The sequence below is a fragment of the Psammomys obesus genome, unplaced genomic scaffold, assembly GCF_907164565.1.
Source record: "Psammomys obesus unplaced genomic scaffold, mPsaObe1.curated_primary_1811, whole genome shotgun sequence".
NCBI classification, from domain to species: domain Eukaryota; kingdom Metazoa; phylum Chordata; class Mammalia; order Rodentia; family Muridae; genus Psammomys; species Psammomys obesus.
Window position 1 is genome coordinate 1,515,320 of NW_026591816.1, and position 17,450 is coordinate 1,532,769.

The following is a 17,450-nucleotide window of genomic DNA, read 5'->3' on the forward strand; positions in this document are numbered from 1 at the left end:
AAGTGTTTGACCGTTCACGTAAAGCGATAGGACCCATTATCAAACTCTCAAACCCTAAGAAAGTCCACAGTAGCTCCGAGCTGTCAAACAGCTATGAGCAAAGACAAGCGTGCACAGATAGCATGCCTCCTCTTACACCCTTGGGAACGCTCTTCCATCACCCCACAACGTGGCTTACAGGATTTGTCCACCAAGAGTCGGGAGGAGCCCTGAGCAGGAGCACAGTGCTGGGCATCCTTTGAAATCAAAAGGGGCAGCTCACAGATGTCACATCTTGTTATTGGTAAAGAAACAAAACAAATTATGCAAAACAAAGGAAGATAAACACACATTAACAATTTCGGAACAATTCATGAATAAACCATAGCTTTCAAGATATTATGAGACACGGGGGTAATTTAAGACAGGCAAGGGACACTGCTTTATAATTCCCTCTAAATTACATATTTCTATAGACAGGCCTGAAACTGGTAAGCCCATGTGACGGGCGTTTGAATAAGCGGTTTCTGCAATGTGGCTGCAGCATGACCGTGACTGTGACTGCTGGCCCTGATGACATTTTCATGTGCAGTATGTGAGCAGGTCGCTGTCTTTCAGGTCAGCCACGGAAGGAGGAAGAGCCCTCCATTCTAGGAGGCAGGCTAGAAGCAGGGGGAAGCACGCCGGCTTCCCTTCTTTGGAGAAAATTAAAAGTGAGACTTGATATTGAAAGAAACCTCAAATTCAGACCTTCTCCAAGATTAGTAAAGTATAAACTTAGAAACAGCAGGGTCCTCTTCCGTCTAAATTTCCATTTCTCATAACTAGGGGTGAGAGTAGGGGCCGGGGTCTAAAATAAGTTCATTTTATTGAGTAAATGAAGGAATTAGTGAAGACTCTGGGATAAGATTTTCCGAGTGAAATGGCGGTTGGGGGTCTGAGTGGCATGGAGTACTGGCTTGGCTTTCACTTGGTTATTCACTAAGTGTTGAAACGTAAGGATGAAAAAATAATTTAGCTATAAGCAACAACGGTTTGAGTGGATTCTGGGGTCCAGTTAAAAAGACTGCTTAATTAGTTTAAAAATACTCCAAGCCCATTCAGCTGCTAACAATGTTAAAGCCAATTTCCATTCAAAATAACTTTCCTTCATGCCCTTGATGCGGTGTCACAAATTACTGGTCACTTCTGACCAACAGACTTAATTCAGGGTTTTTAAAAGAGTAAATCTGAAGTTCAATACTTTAATAACTGAGTATTATTATTGTTTAAAGGGTTATACTTTATTTTTAAATTATGTATGTGAATGTGTATCTCTGTGTGGGTTTGTGCATGTACATGTGGGGCCTGCAGAGGCCCGGGGTCGTCCTATTCCCTGAAGCTGGAGTTATGAGAGCTTATGAAGCACCTGACATGGAAACTGGATCTTCTGCAAGAGCAGTGCCTGCTCTTAAACACTGAACCATATCCCCAGCCCTGTGTTACTGTAAAAGATCTCCCAGTGTTTCCTACTACTCTGCATCAAACTGGAGTTTTCTACAGAGTCTTCCTCATTATATTGATTTGGATACAAAAGCATTTCTGCAATTACCCACTCTAAACTCCTGATATGACAGAACAATTCGGATGAAAGGACTGCTACCGATTAAATGTAAGAGGCCAGAACTATCAAGCACACAGCATCTATATGGATATCTATAAAGATGGGATACTTTGAAAAATAAGCTCACCTTAAACTCTCCCAAAGGAGACACACACACAGGATGCCACAGTAGCTAAGGGCCACTTCAGGCTCACTCAGATGGTTTCATTTTGATAGAAAACAGGCTTTGAAGCCACCCTAGCTCAGTAACAATGAAAAATGAACTGGAGGATTGGAAATTAGGTGACTATAAAAGAAAAATCCAGGTGTGGATATACCAGCCTGTAATCGCAGCTCCCAGGAGGCAGAGAGGAGAGCATCATACTCCCCTACAGCCAGGAGACCAAAACAAACACAGAACACAACAGCTCAAAAGTGGGAAGGAAAGGTAGGTCTTTCTTTCCAGGGATCTGAGATTAGGACTTCAAAGACTGAGATCCAACTTCCTTTGTGTTCAGAATGACATGGTGTGTTTCAGCAGGGGTAACTAACTAACCTTTTGAAACATGACTTTGCCACCTGAGACCTTTGTGATTGAGAAACTAAATAAATAGATGCAAAATCAAAACAAAACGAAACCCTCAAGGTTCTGTAATGTTGAGTAAGTTAATGAGTTTGTGTTGGGCCACATGCATGGCGTCCTTGACTGCAGGCGGGCTATGGGTGGACCAAATATTAATGGGCTGACACTTTCCTCAGGAAGTCCTGTCCCTCTGGTTGTAAAGACCGACCTCTTCCAGCTCATCCGCCATGATTAAGAGAGAGAAGGCTGTTCAGGGTGTATAGAATGCTCCCATTAAACAACAGTTCGCAGGACTCTACCACCTGTACAGGAAGTGTGAGCATCTAAGCAAGACGGATGCTAGTAGCAAACAAGCAGGTATGTGTCTATCTGATTTTTTTTATTTGCTGTGCATTTCCTAGATTCCTCTTTACAAGGTAGGATTTCATCTTCCCAACTTCTGGGAGTATTGGTCGTGGGCTTTTGAAACTCACAGCTGATCCCTCTCCGGGAATGGCCCTTAAGAATTCCATAAAATGGAACTGCCTTTCCTAAGAGCATTCTAAGTTCAAGGCCTCCAAATCCAAAGCCCAGGGCTCCTTGCTGGGAGCCTGAGGTTCTCCAAGCCTCAGAACCCACCGAGCTCAGCCTTGCTTGGTTCACTCTCTGGAAGAGTAGACAGACAGCATTGTCTTGAATCTCTCAAACAATCTCCGGAGCTCACAAAACAAGGAAGCAGAAGAGCCAGTGTTCTCATCCCAACACATGTGACTGTCAGTCCCAGTTTCTATCAGTTTCACTGAGCCCTTGTCCTGCTCATGTGAGTTCCCACCTTCTTTGGCCATCTTTGCTCTATCCCATCACTCCTTCTCATCCTATGGACCACAGTCCAATCCCATTGAACTCTGTAAGTACTACACACACACACACACACACACACACCACCACACCGCCAAACATCCCTGCAGGCCCTAGAAAGGCCCCTTGTCTTTCCTTGCCTCATGAGAGCGCTCCCCTCCATTACCAGAGCTTCTGAGTGGAAGCCTTTCCTGCTTCAGGTTACGTGAACAGCCCCACCGTCCATGCTCCCGTAGTGGGTTGCACATCCCTTTAGCTTGGGAATGGTTAATTATTATAATGATCTCCTTGCAAGCAGAGCCACATCTTTTAACTGAGCTTCGCCAGCCACAGAGCTTACAGATGTTTTGTTCAGCGGATGAATAAATGAGGAACTGGCCATGTAGGCCCTGGCAGAATCCTTGCCAATGCCCCTGTGCCTGGAAAGCATCTTTTAGCAGCATCCAAGTGTGGGTTCACTGCAACCCTCCTGAGACCAGCCTTTTTCCATCATGGCAGCCTGACACCCAGTATCCTGACACCACCGTAGATGCTCACGGATACCACCAGATTAAATACAGTCTCCACAGAAGGGGAGCGTGGAGGGGCAAGAAGATTAGATTCCTTCACTCTCCGGCCTCAGTGGAAACTAATACACATTTTTAAGCAATCTTACATAAGATGTGAGGACACTGCTCTACCTAGTCTTAGATGCAAGACAGAAGGTTCTCCTTTGTTTGAAACACATCTCTCTCTCTCTCTAGCACAGCACACAGTGACTTAGAATTTGCTACATTCCATCACTTGTTCCATCCCATCACTCATTCTCACCCTATCGATCCAGTCCAGTCCCATTGACCTAGGGCAGAAATAAACACTAATGTGGCTACATTAAGTACAACAGAGATTTTCTGGCTGGCCTGTGTGACACTACTACAGCCCCGCCTGACACTACGCCATTGTTTTAAGTCGCTTTGAAACTCAAACACATCGTGAATCGACAGGGCATGCCCCCTACCTCCTCTGAAGCTGAAAAGTTTCTAAAGAAAGGTCTGGGTATAAATCTAGGCAGGGAACACTATTAACACAAAGCTGAGAAGGTCTGTGGAGAGTCACACTCTCAGTGTGGAACTGAGAGCAAGATGGGGAGCTGTGTGTGTCCTTTGCAAGGGAAATGCTCTAATTTTGTCACTGTTCGCAACAAAAACATCCAAACAACAAAAAAATTTGCCAAGAGCTGACCGAAGCTAATGATGACATGACGACTTAAAAGCCCAACGTTTTTTTGGTTTTGTTTTTTCATTTTCTGTAAATGGATTTAGGAAGGAGGAAGCACTCCAACACATTAAAAACAGAATTTTCTGGGCCCTGTGGGTTTTTTTTCCCCACTTCACTCTCTCATAAGACGACAGTACGATCACATTTTTCCCAGGAGAGCAGCACGTGCTGTGCTTTGCAAGTCTGGTCATGTGCGGGACCCGAGTCTCAGTGGGGCTGCACTCTAAGCGTGGACGTCGGGTGAAACAAGGTGATTCTTGCAGGAACTTCAAAAAATAAAAAATAAAGATTCTCATTATTTAAATTAAGTGAGTGTTTGTGTGTATAGGGGTATGAACACGTGAGGGAGAGAGTTTATGGAGAGCAGAGGCATCAGGTCCCCCAGGAGCTGGAGTCATCAGCAGTTGTGAGCTGTCCAACCTGGGTACTGGGAACCAAATCTGGGTCCTCTAGGTTTAAGCTAATTAGCATAAATCACCCACCTGTCTCTCCAGCACTGTGTAAGTACCCACCATCAAAAAGACTTTTCATTCATGTTTTGTCAAGACAAATATTCATCAATTCACTGAATATAAATAAGTGTATCTAGTAGATAATGCTATATGCATTACACACACCACACACAAACGCTATAAGTACTCATGCTTAGGTCTGTTGTTGTAGTCGTTTTCTGTTTTTCTGAGACAGGGTTTCTCTGTGTAGCCTTGGCTATCCTGGACTTGCTTTGATAGACCAGGATGGCTCAAATGCACAGCAATCCATCTGGGATTAAAGTGCTGGGATTAAAGGCATGCAGGAAACTAATTTGTGTTTTTAGAACATTCATGCCTTTAATTCTTTTCAGGCACCTGGGCCTACGTGGCTATACACAAGGATTATCTGGAGGCACACCATGGCAGGATGTATGCAGTCTACCTTTTTAAACATCCGGGTGGAATCCTCGCTTATCTGCATGAACCTCATGATGACGTTGTTCAGATAGATGTCACTCAGGGTGGCATGGTCTTTGCTTTCTCGTCTCACTTGGTTCAGGAGCAAATACCAGCAGTTCACGGGAGACAACAGGTTCTGGTCTTTCCTGAGAGGTAAAGAAGGACAGAATTACCACCCCTTTCAAAGCTGCCTGGCTCAGCCGAGAGAGGTCACCCGTGCAGACGCAGACCGAGGAGCCACAGCAGATGGGTGCTGCCCCTGCTCACTCTGCTCTGAGCATTTCTCACGTCAGGGCACGCCACGGCCTGTGGGAATCCTGCAATTCAGCAGGCCTGGAAAGAGGACTTGCCTCAAAAACCCGGCCCAACCTGCAGCCGCTGACCAGGGCCCCAGAAGCCCAACCTCCACAGTGCTTGGGCAGCCCTAGGTTTAGCCCCCTACTAAGGAAAGCGCTGCTGTTTACACGAGACCCTGTTGGCTACTGTGACACACACAGCCTGGTCGGCGCGGCTCACAGAGTCTGCTTGGAGGGTTCCGTCTACTGCTGGAAAAGAAATTTGGCTAGGCATGCTTTCCACAGGATACAGACTTGAGTGTGATTTATTAATCCCTGGATGCAGAGCCTCCAGCCTCCAAAAACCCTTCCTGGGGAATCTGAGCTTTATAGTGCTGTCTCAAGGCTCATGAACAGAGCCCACAAGCGTGCTGGCTCTTGGTATTATCTTAGATAATAAAACTAAATGAACGACAAAGCACACAAAATTAGACATATGCACATATATATTCAAAGACAAACACCATCCCAACATGGTGAACAACCAAAATGTCGCTGCTTAATACTAAAAGTGTAATTTGCTGTTGTTGACTATAAAAACTAATTGCGAAATGGCAAAACGGCAGTTTTTCTCCTGACTCAGGCATGGAAGTGCCATTAATCAGATGTGGGGTTTCATTAATTTTTCTTCTTTTTAATTGGCATGAGTATCTGAGAGGGAGGGATGGGGTTGGGGAAGAGACAGGGGTGTACAGGTGTAGAGGTCTGATGGAGGCCCTTGACTTGCACAGTGTTGGAACAAGGGCTCTCATTATTTACCACTGTGTAAGCCAGGCTCCTGGCCTTTACCCTGATACAGATTGTCTTGTCTCTGCCTCCTGCCTTTTTGCAGGAATGCAGGAATCACAGACACATGTGTGCTGCTATGGCCGGCGTTTACACAGGCCTCAGGACAGGGTGCTGGCTTGCATGGTGAGCGCTTCATGCTCCTCTGCGTCATCTCTCCAGCAAGATGTATATTTTATCATTCGTGAACATTTATGACCGAACATTAAGTCAGGGGTCAAGAAAAGAAAGTTTCTACCATCAGTTCCCTCAGATTCTGCACTCAATGTTGCTCTGGGAAGTTGAGACAGGAAGGTAGAGAGTTTTAAGGCCAACCTGGGCTACATATCGCGTTCAAGGATGCCTTATAATGAAACCCTGTCTTAAAACAAAAACAAATAAAATATTTTCCACCCCAAACACCTACACAGGGTTATAGTCTCTTTCTAAAAGGAAAGGAAGGTAAGAACAGAAGCAGAAAGGGGCCCAGAGGAAACCGCCTTGCACCTTGGAATTCCAGCCCTGACCTAGGCTTTTTTTTTTTTTTTAATTTTGTTCAAGAAGAAATGGTGAGCGCATGGCAGATGGGCACATGACAGGTGGGCACAGCCTTTCTATTGACAGCCTCTGTCTAGTCAGCCCCAAAAGCAGGGGCTACTTTTTTCATTTAAACTATGCTTATCCTCCATCCTGTACTAGCTCATATATTCCTTGAGACTATTTCATAAGTCTTTGTATCCTCATTATCAGCTCAGATGAAAGCATTAAATGGAATTTCATTGATTGAATAAGACACATTATTATCATTGCCTTGTTATTAGTGCCAGTCATAATATGAATAATATAATCATAATTGCAGCCATCATTTACTGAGAAGCAGTAGGCAGGTTGAGGCTGGGGACTTTCAGCCAGGCTTGGAGGTACAGGCAGGCAATCCCAGCAACTTGGAAGGCTGAGGCAGGAAGATCACAACTGAGGGAGACCCTGTCTCAAATTTGCATAAATGTTAATAGGTTCTTGTCTCATTTCCTACTTACTAGTAATCTGTGTGGTCCTGGGTTAACACTGGTAATCTCTCCATATTCCTTCTCTTTGTGTGATGAGTAAGATGACAGAACCTGCCTCATGAGGTCGTTACGGAGATGACTTGGTTTAAGTCATCTTTTATTTCTGTTTAAAAGTTTGCCATCATGCGTCAGGTACAGAGTAATTGCTGCACATATAAAGTCAGCTATTTTCGTCCAGAGGTCTGATCAAGATTTAACATTCACTCCACTTAATCCTTACCACAGCCACTCACTCTGTCAACAAGAGAGCCAGAGCTTACCAAGGATTTGATAAGGCCGGAGTGAGTGTCAGAGTGAGTCAGTATGGAAGGCTGACCTGAGCCTTGCTCTTTCCATTTGTAGTAGCAACTTTAGGCTAAGAACTGTCCCTAAACAGAGTAATAGGAGGCTCTAAAGTGTAGCTCTGATGAGTGTGAGTATGACTCTGCTAAAGACTCATTTGTCCGGAAAAGGGGAAAAAGGAATGCTGCCTGCACACCCCCATGTCAGCCGCCAGGCCACAGCAAGGACTTTACCCTGTCTATCTCAACACTTACGATCATGAGTGCTCACACCTCCTGTTAGAAAACCAGTGCTCAGAGAGGGTATGTAATGACAGTCATATAGTAGTCCTTATTCAGACCCAGGTCCTCCTGGCTTGTCAGTGAAGCCAGGTTGTGAGCTTTACGGCATGAGTGTTTTCCAGATTCCTGGGCCCACCATAGCTTTCTGAAAGAAAAGCCATTTTACCATCTCCCCACCTGGTGCTCCCCTCTCCTTCTAGGGTGGCTAGATTACAAGGCCACCCACCATGGGAGACCCTTGGTAACCTCCATCCCTGCTGTCTTCCTGGAGCCCACAACCTTACCTGTCACTCAAATGCAGGTGCGGGCAGTTCAACTTAAAACAATCCAAAGATTCCCTGTCTGCTGGATAAAGCCCAAACTTCCCACAAACGTGTGAGGATCTGTGGCATGCTCCAGTCCATGCCTGTGGCCACACTGCCCGTCCAATTACAGCCTGCTCTCAGAGAACTACCATTTTGCAGACTGGCCTATAACCCTTCCCTTTCGGTCCTTAGCCGTGAGGTTCCCCTCTTCAGTCCCCCTTCCTAGTCGGCTAGGCTTCGTGTGCCACTTTACAGATCACTCTTCTCGGGGCCAAGGAGATGGCTCAGGGAGTAGTGTTTGCCTTACAAGCACAGGATGTGAATTTGAGCCACAGACCCCAACATTGATGGGGAGGGCACAGCTGTGTCCGCATAAGGAATGATGCCCTCAGGTTGTTCTCTGGCCCCCATAGCAGTGTACACTCATGTCTGTGCACCATCATGCTGCGTGCGCACACGCGCGCATACGCATACACACACCACTTCCAGGACTTTCCTTCTCTACCACCATACAGAACCTGTTTCGTCCTCACCTATCTCTGGAACACTGAGCTTGCCTTTGTCAGTATAATTGTGCACAATTACCTACTTGTCTCTCTGGCTCTGGGATTTAAATTATACAGTAAGTTTCATGAACAGAATAACCCGTATGTTCATTTTAAGCCAACGAGATACAACTAGTATTAAAGTTTAGCTGTGCTCACCCATAAGCTTGTACTAAAAAGTCTTTGTTTTAAAAATTGTTTCAGTTATAATTACTACAAACATCTTGGGTGGAGGTAGGGCATGTTCCTAGGAACACTAAACCCAAACAAATATTATTGTATATTTTCATTAAAAAAAAAATCATTATAGAGAGTGGTGCAGGCCTGTAATTCTGGCATTTGGCAGGCATGACTGTCAAAAGTACTAGGCTAGCCTGGGCTACAGAGTAAGACCTGATTTCAAGAAATGGAAACAATTAAGCAAGCAAGCAAGCAAGCAAGCAAGCAACCCACTCCAGAAATCTCAAGGCTTTTGCTTAAAGCAGCTACCTTAAGTTCACCCTTTCAAATGCTGACCATGGCTCAAACCCTTTATCTGTGGCTGAGAACTGTATAAACATTGGTTTCAGATACAAATTTATGTCTATGCAGTATAAGGAAGGAGGAGGAAAGGCTGCTAGATTTATGGGGACATATTTGCCAATAACTTCTTAGACAAAAGAGGAAATGTCTAGAGTCAAGGAGGTTGGAGAAGACACAATGTAGCCACAGCCTTGGAAGGGTGAATCTCAATCAAGACTTTCTCCATCAGTCCATCTGTCTGCCCCTCCCTGCCTTCTTTCCTTCCTCTTTCCCCTTCCCTATATCCCCACAAGAACCCTGGGTGTTGAACCCAAGGCTCAAGTCTTCTTTCCTCCCTTCTTCCTCCCCACTTGAGGTATTGAACCTAGGATCCCATGCATACTCTCAGTCCCTAGAGTGATGCCCACAGCTGGAAATGGCCTCTCTTACTTGAATTGTTGATGGTCCTTAGTGCTTCTTGTTTTGGCCATGAACCTTTCTGCCAACTTCTCCAGGTTCCGAGAATATTCGGTCTCAATTTCGGCTTTTTTCCTGAAGAAGTCTTGCAGGTCCTGAAGCAGCTGAACTCGCATCTCCGTCTGCTGCTCAAGGCATTTTTGTTGCTCTACCAGTTGAGCTCGGATTTCTAAGGAAAGACAAGAATCCACCTGATGACGTCATGAAAAGGACCAAGACACACAAACAGGCAAGGCCTGCAGAGTGGCTCCTATCACACAGGCGGCCCTGTTTATGGCCTCTCCTGGAATCCTGTATCCAGGCTGGCCTTTTACTCTTTTGTATTATATCTATTTATCCATTATAATTAAGTGTTTGCATGCATGTGGGCACATAGGCAAGGTAGAGTGGACGTGGAGACCAGAGGACAGCCAGTAGGAATTGGTTCTGTCTGTCCCTCCACCTTATACGTCTAAGAGATTGAACTCAGATCTTTAGCTTGGTGGCAAGCACCTTTGCCCATTGAGCCATCTTATTGCTCCTTGGTTGTTTTATTTTAAAGCATCTGCTGGCCTTTAAAAAAAAAAAAACTTGGGAAAATATAGCAAATTTGAATAGACATATGTCTTACACTTGAATATCACAAACGCACATTGAGTTGTGAGAGAAAGAGATCACAGATAATTTGAGATAATTCCGAATGCTGGGGTGCTGTTGTACCTGAGTGTATCATAAACTTTTCAGTGCCATTTTACACTTACTATTCATTTGAGCATGAACAGAGAAGAAGTGGGCCATCAGACATCAGAGCCATGAAACATTTGTCAGTTGGCACACAGAGAGACTGGCATCTGGCAATTTTTATTTGGGGAGTACATTCCTTGTTTGTAAAACTGTTAGCTTCAGGGCTTATAAGAATGCCGGACCTAAAAATAACTTCTCTACCATTCATCACAGGGCAGCCCTCGGGTTCCAACTTATTATTCTAGTCATGACATGGAGGCTGCTCTCTCAGCCATCGCTTGGTACACACTGTTCAAACCAACACCTTTACCGACACTTACAATCCTCAGGCACCTTTGGCCATTTTAATACCTCAGAAGAATGAGGGGTGCGCATCTATGGACTCAGAAAAAGCACAAAGCAAACACAAAAGGATGCAAAATTACCTGTTAAGTGACTACTGCAGAGAAGTCTGTGCTTTGGGAAGCAAGTCACACTAAGCACACAGCACTCCAAGACCTACTGTCTAACTTCCAAAGACGAGAATAGTATTCACGGTGGAGAGGCTCTGAGTTCCTCCCCAGCGGCCAAACCAGTGACTTAGAAGAGGCTGGCTACCTAACTGCAGAGACAGAGGAATCCTGTCCCGAGAGCACGGTCTTTCCTTCTCACTGGATTCCATCCCTTCTAGACAGAGCTGACGTTGAATATGCGGGGGTGCGAGTGGAGGAGATAGGTCAGGGAATGTGCTGACTTTACTAATACTGAATTAGAATATTTACTCCTTTACCACCTGCCTTACAAAGACTAAGGGGAGCAGGGGCTGTCTCTGACATGAACTCTGTCGCCTGCTCTTTGATCATTTCCCCCTGGCAGGCCTGCCTTGCCAGGCTACAGAGGAAGAGGATCCAGGCAGTCCTGATGAGACTTGATAGGCTGGGGTCAGATAATAGGGGAGGAGGAGGACTCCCCTTTTCAGTGGACTAGAGGAGGGGGAAGGAGGAAGAAAGAGAAAGGAGGGTGGGACCTGAAATAGATGAGGGAGTGGTCTACAATCAGGATGTAAAGTGAACAAATTGTAAAAGAAAAAAAAAAGGGAGAGGAGAGGAGAAAAAGTAAGTTGGGGTCTAAAAGGAAAGCAAGCACTTAAAGAATCCGATGTTGAGGGGACTCCCCTGGGGCCGCTTTCTCTGCTTTCTGAGTCTGACCAATGGAACCCTTCCTGCCACCTTTCCATCCACCCAGCGGTTCTGAGCAGTTGCACTAAGCTCCAGCTCCAGCTAGGCAGAGAAACGTAAAGCTCTCTGCTCTGGGGTCTGCTATGCTCCCGGCAATGCTAATTTCTGGGGTCAGTTCCTGACCTCAGAGAAGTGTGACTGTTACTAGAGAGAACACATCATCAACAGGCTTATAACTACAAGGAAGGGCATCTGCTTCACAGTCAATCAAAGCCAGTGGTTTCCAATATACTATTATAATCAGCATGGCTGCCAACATTTTCTCCTAAAAATACACAGTTATTTTTGTTTCGTGAAGAAGTTTAAAAAAAAAAAAAAAAAAAGGATGGGGGTTATTTTTCATTCAGGAATTCCAGTAAATCTTTTGAGGTGAAGTGAATTTTAGCAAACCCTGCTATGCTGAGGGACATGAACTACCAACTGGTCCCCCCACTTCCTCTTACCTTGGTATCCAATAGTAACGGAAAGTGGTTCCACTACAAATCTTATCAAAGTTAGCCAGCACTTAAATGAGCTTTCGTCAACTGTGTGTAAATAATTAAAACTCATCAGAAAACTGCAAGCCTTACTCCTCTATCAAGGACTACAAGTTCCTTCCCAAGCCCAGATTCTCAGGCAGTCCATTAAGGCCCCTCTTGGCAGCTCCCTCAGGTCAGTCTCCGTGGGTATTTTCATTTTCAGGCTCAAGGTTCATTTTAATGTAGCCCAGCACATCCTTCTTGAGCTTGCGTCTTAAGGCTGAGTCCGGGGCTCCTGAGACTCAGTCAGCTTCTTCTATTAGCACATTCACGTTACCAGGAGGTGGTAATAAAGGGAAACTAAGGATGGAAAAGTGTTGGCTATAAGGGTATGGGAGACATGGTGTCCTCAAAAATAAAGGAAATTACAAGACACATAGCTGTAGCCAGCAGGAAGCAAAATGGCACCCTGCATGGCAGGAGGTAGGTGTGCAGATCGTATAGCAGACGGGGTCTGGACGTAGCTGATGCAAAGAACGCTTCTAACTCAACAGTAAAACAAAAGTACAACTTAAAACATGCGCACAGGATCTTAGTCAATGTTCCTCCCAGGATGATTAAAAAAGAGAGAGAGAGAAAAGAAAAAGGTAGGTCAATGGGTGGTGCACGACTGTAATCCCAGCACTCTCCAGGCAGAGGCAGGCAGATCTCTGTGAGTTCCAGGCCAGCCTGGTCTACACAGTAAGTCCAGGACAGCCAGGGCTACACAGAGAAACCCTGTTTCAGAAAAACAAAACAAAACAAAAAATATGCTTTAAAAGTTGCTTAATATCATCAGCTACGAGGAGACAGAAACTGAAAGCAGAGTGGATACACTCACATCCATTGTCGGGACAGTACCAACGATGACAGCAATGAAAGCTGGAGAGAATACAGAAAGACTAGAGTCTTCATGCGCTGCTATCAGAAAGCTTAAATTTTCAGTCGCCTTGGAGAATATCCTGGCACTTTCTCAAAAGGTTAAACAGAATCACCAGATCATTCAGCATTTCTACTTCTGAAAAATACATATACATACATACATACATACATACATATATACATGTACATATATACACATATATATCTTTAGAAATAAAAATTATTTCTACATAAAACCATGCACATAAATGTGTATGGCAGTATTATTAGTAAAGATGAAATGTGAAAATAAGCCAAACGTCTATCAAGTCCTGAACCGATGAAGTGTGGCATAGCTCTACAATGGAATACTGTCTGGCAATTCAAATGAGTGAAGAGCTGGCTTATGTTATGGTGAGCCTCCAAAACATAAATGTACTGCAGCCCGGCTGGCAGAGCGCTTGCCCATCATGCATGGAGCCATGGGCCTGCGCTCCAGCACCACACCACACACTGAGAGTGGGGGCACACTCCTGCCATGCCAGCCCTTGGGAAGCAGAGGCAGGAGGAGCAGGAGATCACCGTCATGGCGGATTTGAAGCCAGTCTGGATTACACGGGACCCTGTCTCAAAAGGAGAAACAACCACAGATGTATAAGCTGACTGTTCCATTCCTGTGACATGTCTGGGATAGACTCATTCATGGAGGCAGAAGTTGGAAGAGTTTTGCTTGGGGGCTGGGAGACTTGGAGGGCCATAGGAAGTGGCTGATTTGGGATGAGAGCTTCTTTAGGGGGTGATGAGAAAGATGGAGAATTCATCAGAGTAGTTCATTCATGAGATAGTTGTGAAACTCTCTGACTACATGAAAACCTGCCCAGTTAGTAAACAGCATATGCAACTGATATTTCAAAACCAGTTGTTATCTTTTTTATTTTTAATTAATTAATTAAGTTAGTTAGTTTAAGACAGGGTTTCTGTGTAGGCTCTCGCTGTCCTGGAACTCACTCTACAGACCAGGCTGGCCTCAAACTCACAAATATCAGTCTGCCTCTGTCTCCCTAGTGCCGGGACTAATACTGTGTGCCACCGTGCCCAGACATCCCCATTCTGAGAATTTCAGTGTTGCTACATCTTAAGCAATGGTGACAACAGTGATGACCATGTTGCTATCCTTTATGACATTTTGTCGAATTAGACAGGATTTAAAATGATGTCTGCACAGAGTGACTCTTTCCTCAGCTTTTCACTTTTCCTGAACTCATCCAAGCCAGGCAGTGGATGTATTCACCGGATACCATCGCTTGTATGCTCATTGTTATAATATCTAATGGGATAGAAACGCTTTACCTGAGTAGCAGGATGGATTTATTACCAAGACATCCACAGTACTGCAAAGAGCAGCAGAAAAATGCAGTCTCTGGGCAGGTTCAGCTGGTCATAATTTAAAAGTCTAGGCCAGGACCTACTAAATAGTCTCTCTCTCTGTCTCTCCCTGTGTGTGTATGTGTTTGTGTATGACTCTGTGTTTGTGTGTGCGCGCACATGTGTGTAAGTATGTCCATGTTGGTGTAGGTACAAGTGGAGGCCAGAGGTGTTGGAATCCTTTGGCTCTGGAGTTACAGGGGACTGTGAGTGACACAAAGTAAGTGGTAAGAACTCAGGTCCTCTGGAAGAACAGACTGTCCTCTTAGCTCCTCCACCCCCTGGGTTTTGATTGTTCTCACTGTTCAGCCCTGGATGGCTTGAAACTCACTATGTAGACCAGGGTGGCCTTGAACTCACAGAGATCCGCCTGTGTCCGTCTACACCCACACAGGGCAGCCTATCCCGTTTCTAAAATGACCATTATTCCTTTTCTGCTTGAGCACCAAACAAAATGAAGAAACATCAATAACCCACCAAGCATAGTACTTTCCAACTACTGCAAGTGATGTGGGAGAAAAGAGGGGAGAAGAGAGTTCCTCTAAGTTATAAAAGTCTACAAACACCAGATTAAACTATATTTCCCAGAAATAACAGAGGAATGTCTTACTACTGCTTTGACAGAAGGAAGTCTGGCCAGCTGTAGGTGTGACGTGGAAATGCTGGTGTGCTCTCGCTTTAAATGCTTCTGAGTGACCAGGGCGTGAAGTAAACAGATGGACTAGAGGAGGACTGCAGTCACCGAGCAGGCTGTGCTAGCTGCACCGGCTGCAAAGGCACCTCGCACCACCTCAGCCATTCCATTTCCGTCATGTGCTCATGTTTCTAGCACACCAGGCGTCTACATTCTATAGAATGGGTTAGTACCTGCACCCAAAGGGCAAGAGGGAATGGCCCAGACGACACGCCAGCCTTTGTCTTCAAGAGACTGACAACCCAGTCAGACTCTGGCTTGTCTCCCTGGTTATTTATGTGCACAGCTCATATGAATGTTTAGTCAACCTGGTGACTGCTGCTTAATTAAACACCAGCTTAAATTTTTGTGAAATCTGCTTTTTAAGATGATAATTTAGAGCAGAAAAGAAAGCCCCATAAAAACAAAGCTTTTGTTTTCTTTAAAAAGAAAAAAAAAAAAAAAAAAAAGGTGAATATGCTGAATAAGCAAAAGCCAGTTTTCTACAGTAAAAATACAAAGGATTCATGCTTCTGCTATAATCTGGACAGAAATTAAGTCATGGTAGGACAAATGCAGACAGGCGTTAGGGTCTCGTGGGTGAGGAAGGGCATTTGCCCCTCAGTGTTTCCTCTTGTAGCACACTTGCCCTCACCCCCCAAAGGTTGTGGTCAGTATTGAATATGGTGATATAAGAATAAAGCCGCATCTGTGAATTGGGAAACACAGAGGCCCATTGTTACTAGTTTCAGCAGGCTTCCATTAGGAAAATGCTGGGCAGTGAGAAGGCTCAGTGGGTGAAGATGCTCGCCACCAAAGCCAAAGACCTGAGTTTAATCCTCAGGACTCACATGGTGGAAGAGGAGAACCAATTCTCATAAACTGTCCTCCGTCCTACACACGCACACACACACACACTCACACACACAAACAGACAAATGAAAAGGCAAAGAAAAATATTTATTAATCATTTCCTTGTGCCATACTCTGCAGTGGTTCTGAATGACAGACTGAAAGGCAAAGGCCCTGCCCTTAGGTGAGAGATATGAGCAACACAGATAGCAAGGTGATCCTCACAGTCTCCAAGGTAGGAACATCGGAAACACTGAGAAATGGGGGGTGTGTGTGTGTGCTGCGGGACAAAGAGGCTCACCCAAGGAGGTGGTCCTGCGTCCCACTCACCACAAAGGGCAGGAAGTGTTCTAGGGTGAGGATACAGGGAGAAAAGGGGGGCTACACCGCATTTCAACTGCTGTGGCCAACATCTAGTGGCCTCTAGATGTTGATGGGTGCAGTCATGAGCTCGGCCAGAAAGGACCATATGAGGATCCTAAGCAGCAAGATTTTATTAGTATTTCAGAGGCCACTTTCCCAAACCAGGCTGATGATTAAAAACCAATACCCCAGTGAATGTTTTGATTTTGTTGGTCTAACTGGACACAGAATGGAGGATTCACAGGTAAATTTTTTAATCAGATGTCCTAGTTGGGTCTCTGTTGCTATGCCAAACACTGGCCAAAAGCAACTGGGAGAGGTCAAAGCTGGCCACTGACGGAAACCAAGGTGGAAAGCCAAGGTCTGGAGGCAGGATCCGAAGTAAAAGCATAAAGGGATGCTGCTTACTGGCAGCTTGCTTTCTTATATAACCATTAATTAAAATTGACTGATTAATTAATTCCTCACAGCTGTGGCTGTGGACCAGTGTACCGGCAACTATTCCTCAATGGAGTCCCCTTTTTCCTAGGTGACTAAGTTGTGACTAGTAAGCACACTTGGCGACTCTAACAGTTCAGAGCAAAGAAGACAGAGAATCAGTTTTGCGCTCCAGAAAATGGTAAACAAGTACATGAAACGTTAATTGTCCCAGACCTTACAAAATAATTTCATTTGTAAGTGTATAGTCCTCCTACCAAAACAACAGAATCCTTGCAAGAATGAATGGTACTCATGGTTTCCCCTAGCCTCCCATTAACTTAGTTATCCATGTGTTGGTATAATGTTCTTTGGAAATGTATACAGCTTACCCTTGTTCATTCAAATGCTGATTTCTTCCCCCCACTCTCTGGTTTCAATCCGGATATTGCATTGTGATACTTATTCTAAGCATCACCTGTCTCAACTTTGTGTAAACATCCAAAATAAAACAACCAGCCACAATGTTGAGAGATAGAGAGGAAGGAGTAGGCGGGAGAGGGACAGGAAAAGAGTGGGAGGCAAAAGGGCAGGGGCAGAGCTAGGAGAGCAGAGCTGGAGGACAGATCTTGCAATGACATGGAGAATGAACCAGACCTAATATTTCACAAAAAAGCAAGTATAATGGGTAAAA

The 17,450-nt window shown here is 44.9% G+C and overlaps 1 protein-coding gene across 2 annotated transcripts in view; it reads right to left on the reverse strand.

Moving 5' to 3' along the window:
- Window positions 1-17,450, reverse strand: part of Srgap1 (SLIT-ROBO Rho GTPase activating protein 1) — a 260,889-nt gene that overhangs the window by 130,850 nt on the left and 112,589 nt on the right. For both annotated transcript variants that reach the window (XM_055611990.1, XM_055611989.1), the window contains exons 2-3: window positions 9,702-9,897; window positions 5,154-5,316 (exon numbers count right to left, since the gene is read on the reverse strand). In XM_055611990.1, the coding sequence (XP_055467965.1) occupies window positions 5,154-5,316; window positions 9,702-9,897 (359 nt within the window). The remainder of the gene's footprint in view (window positions 1-5,153; window positions 5,317-9,701; window positions 9,898-17,450) is intronic.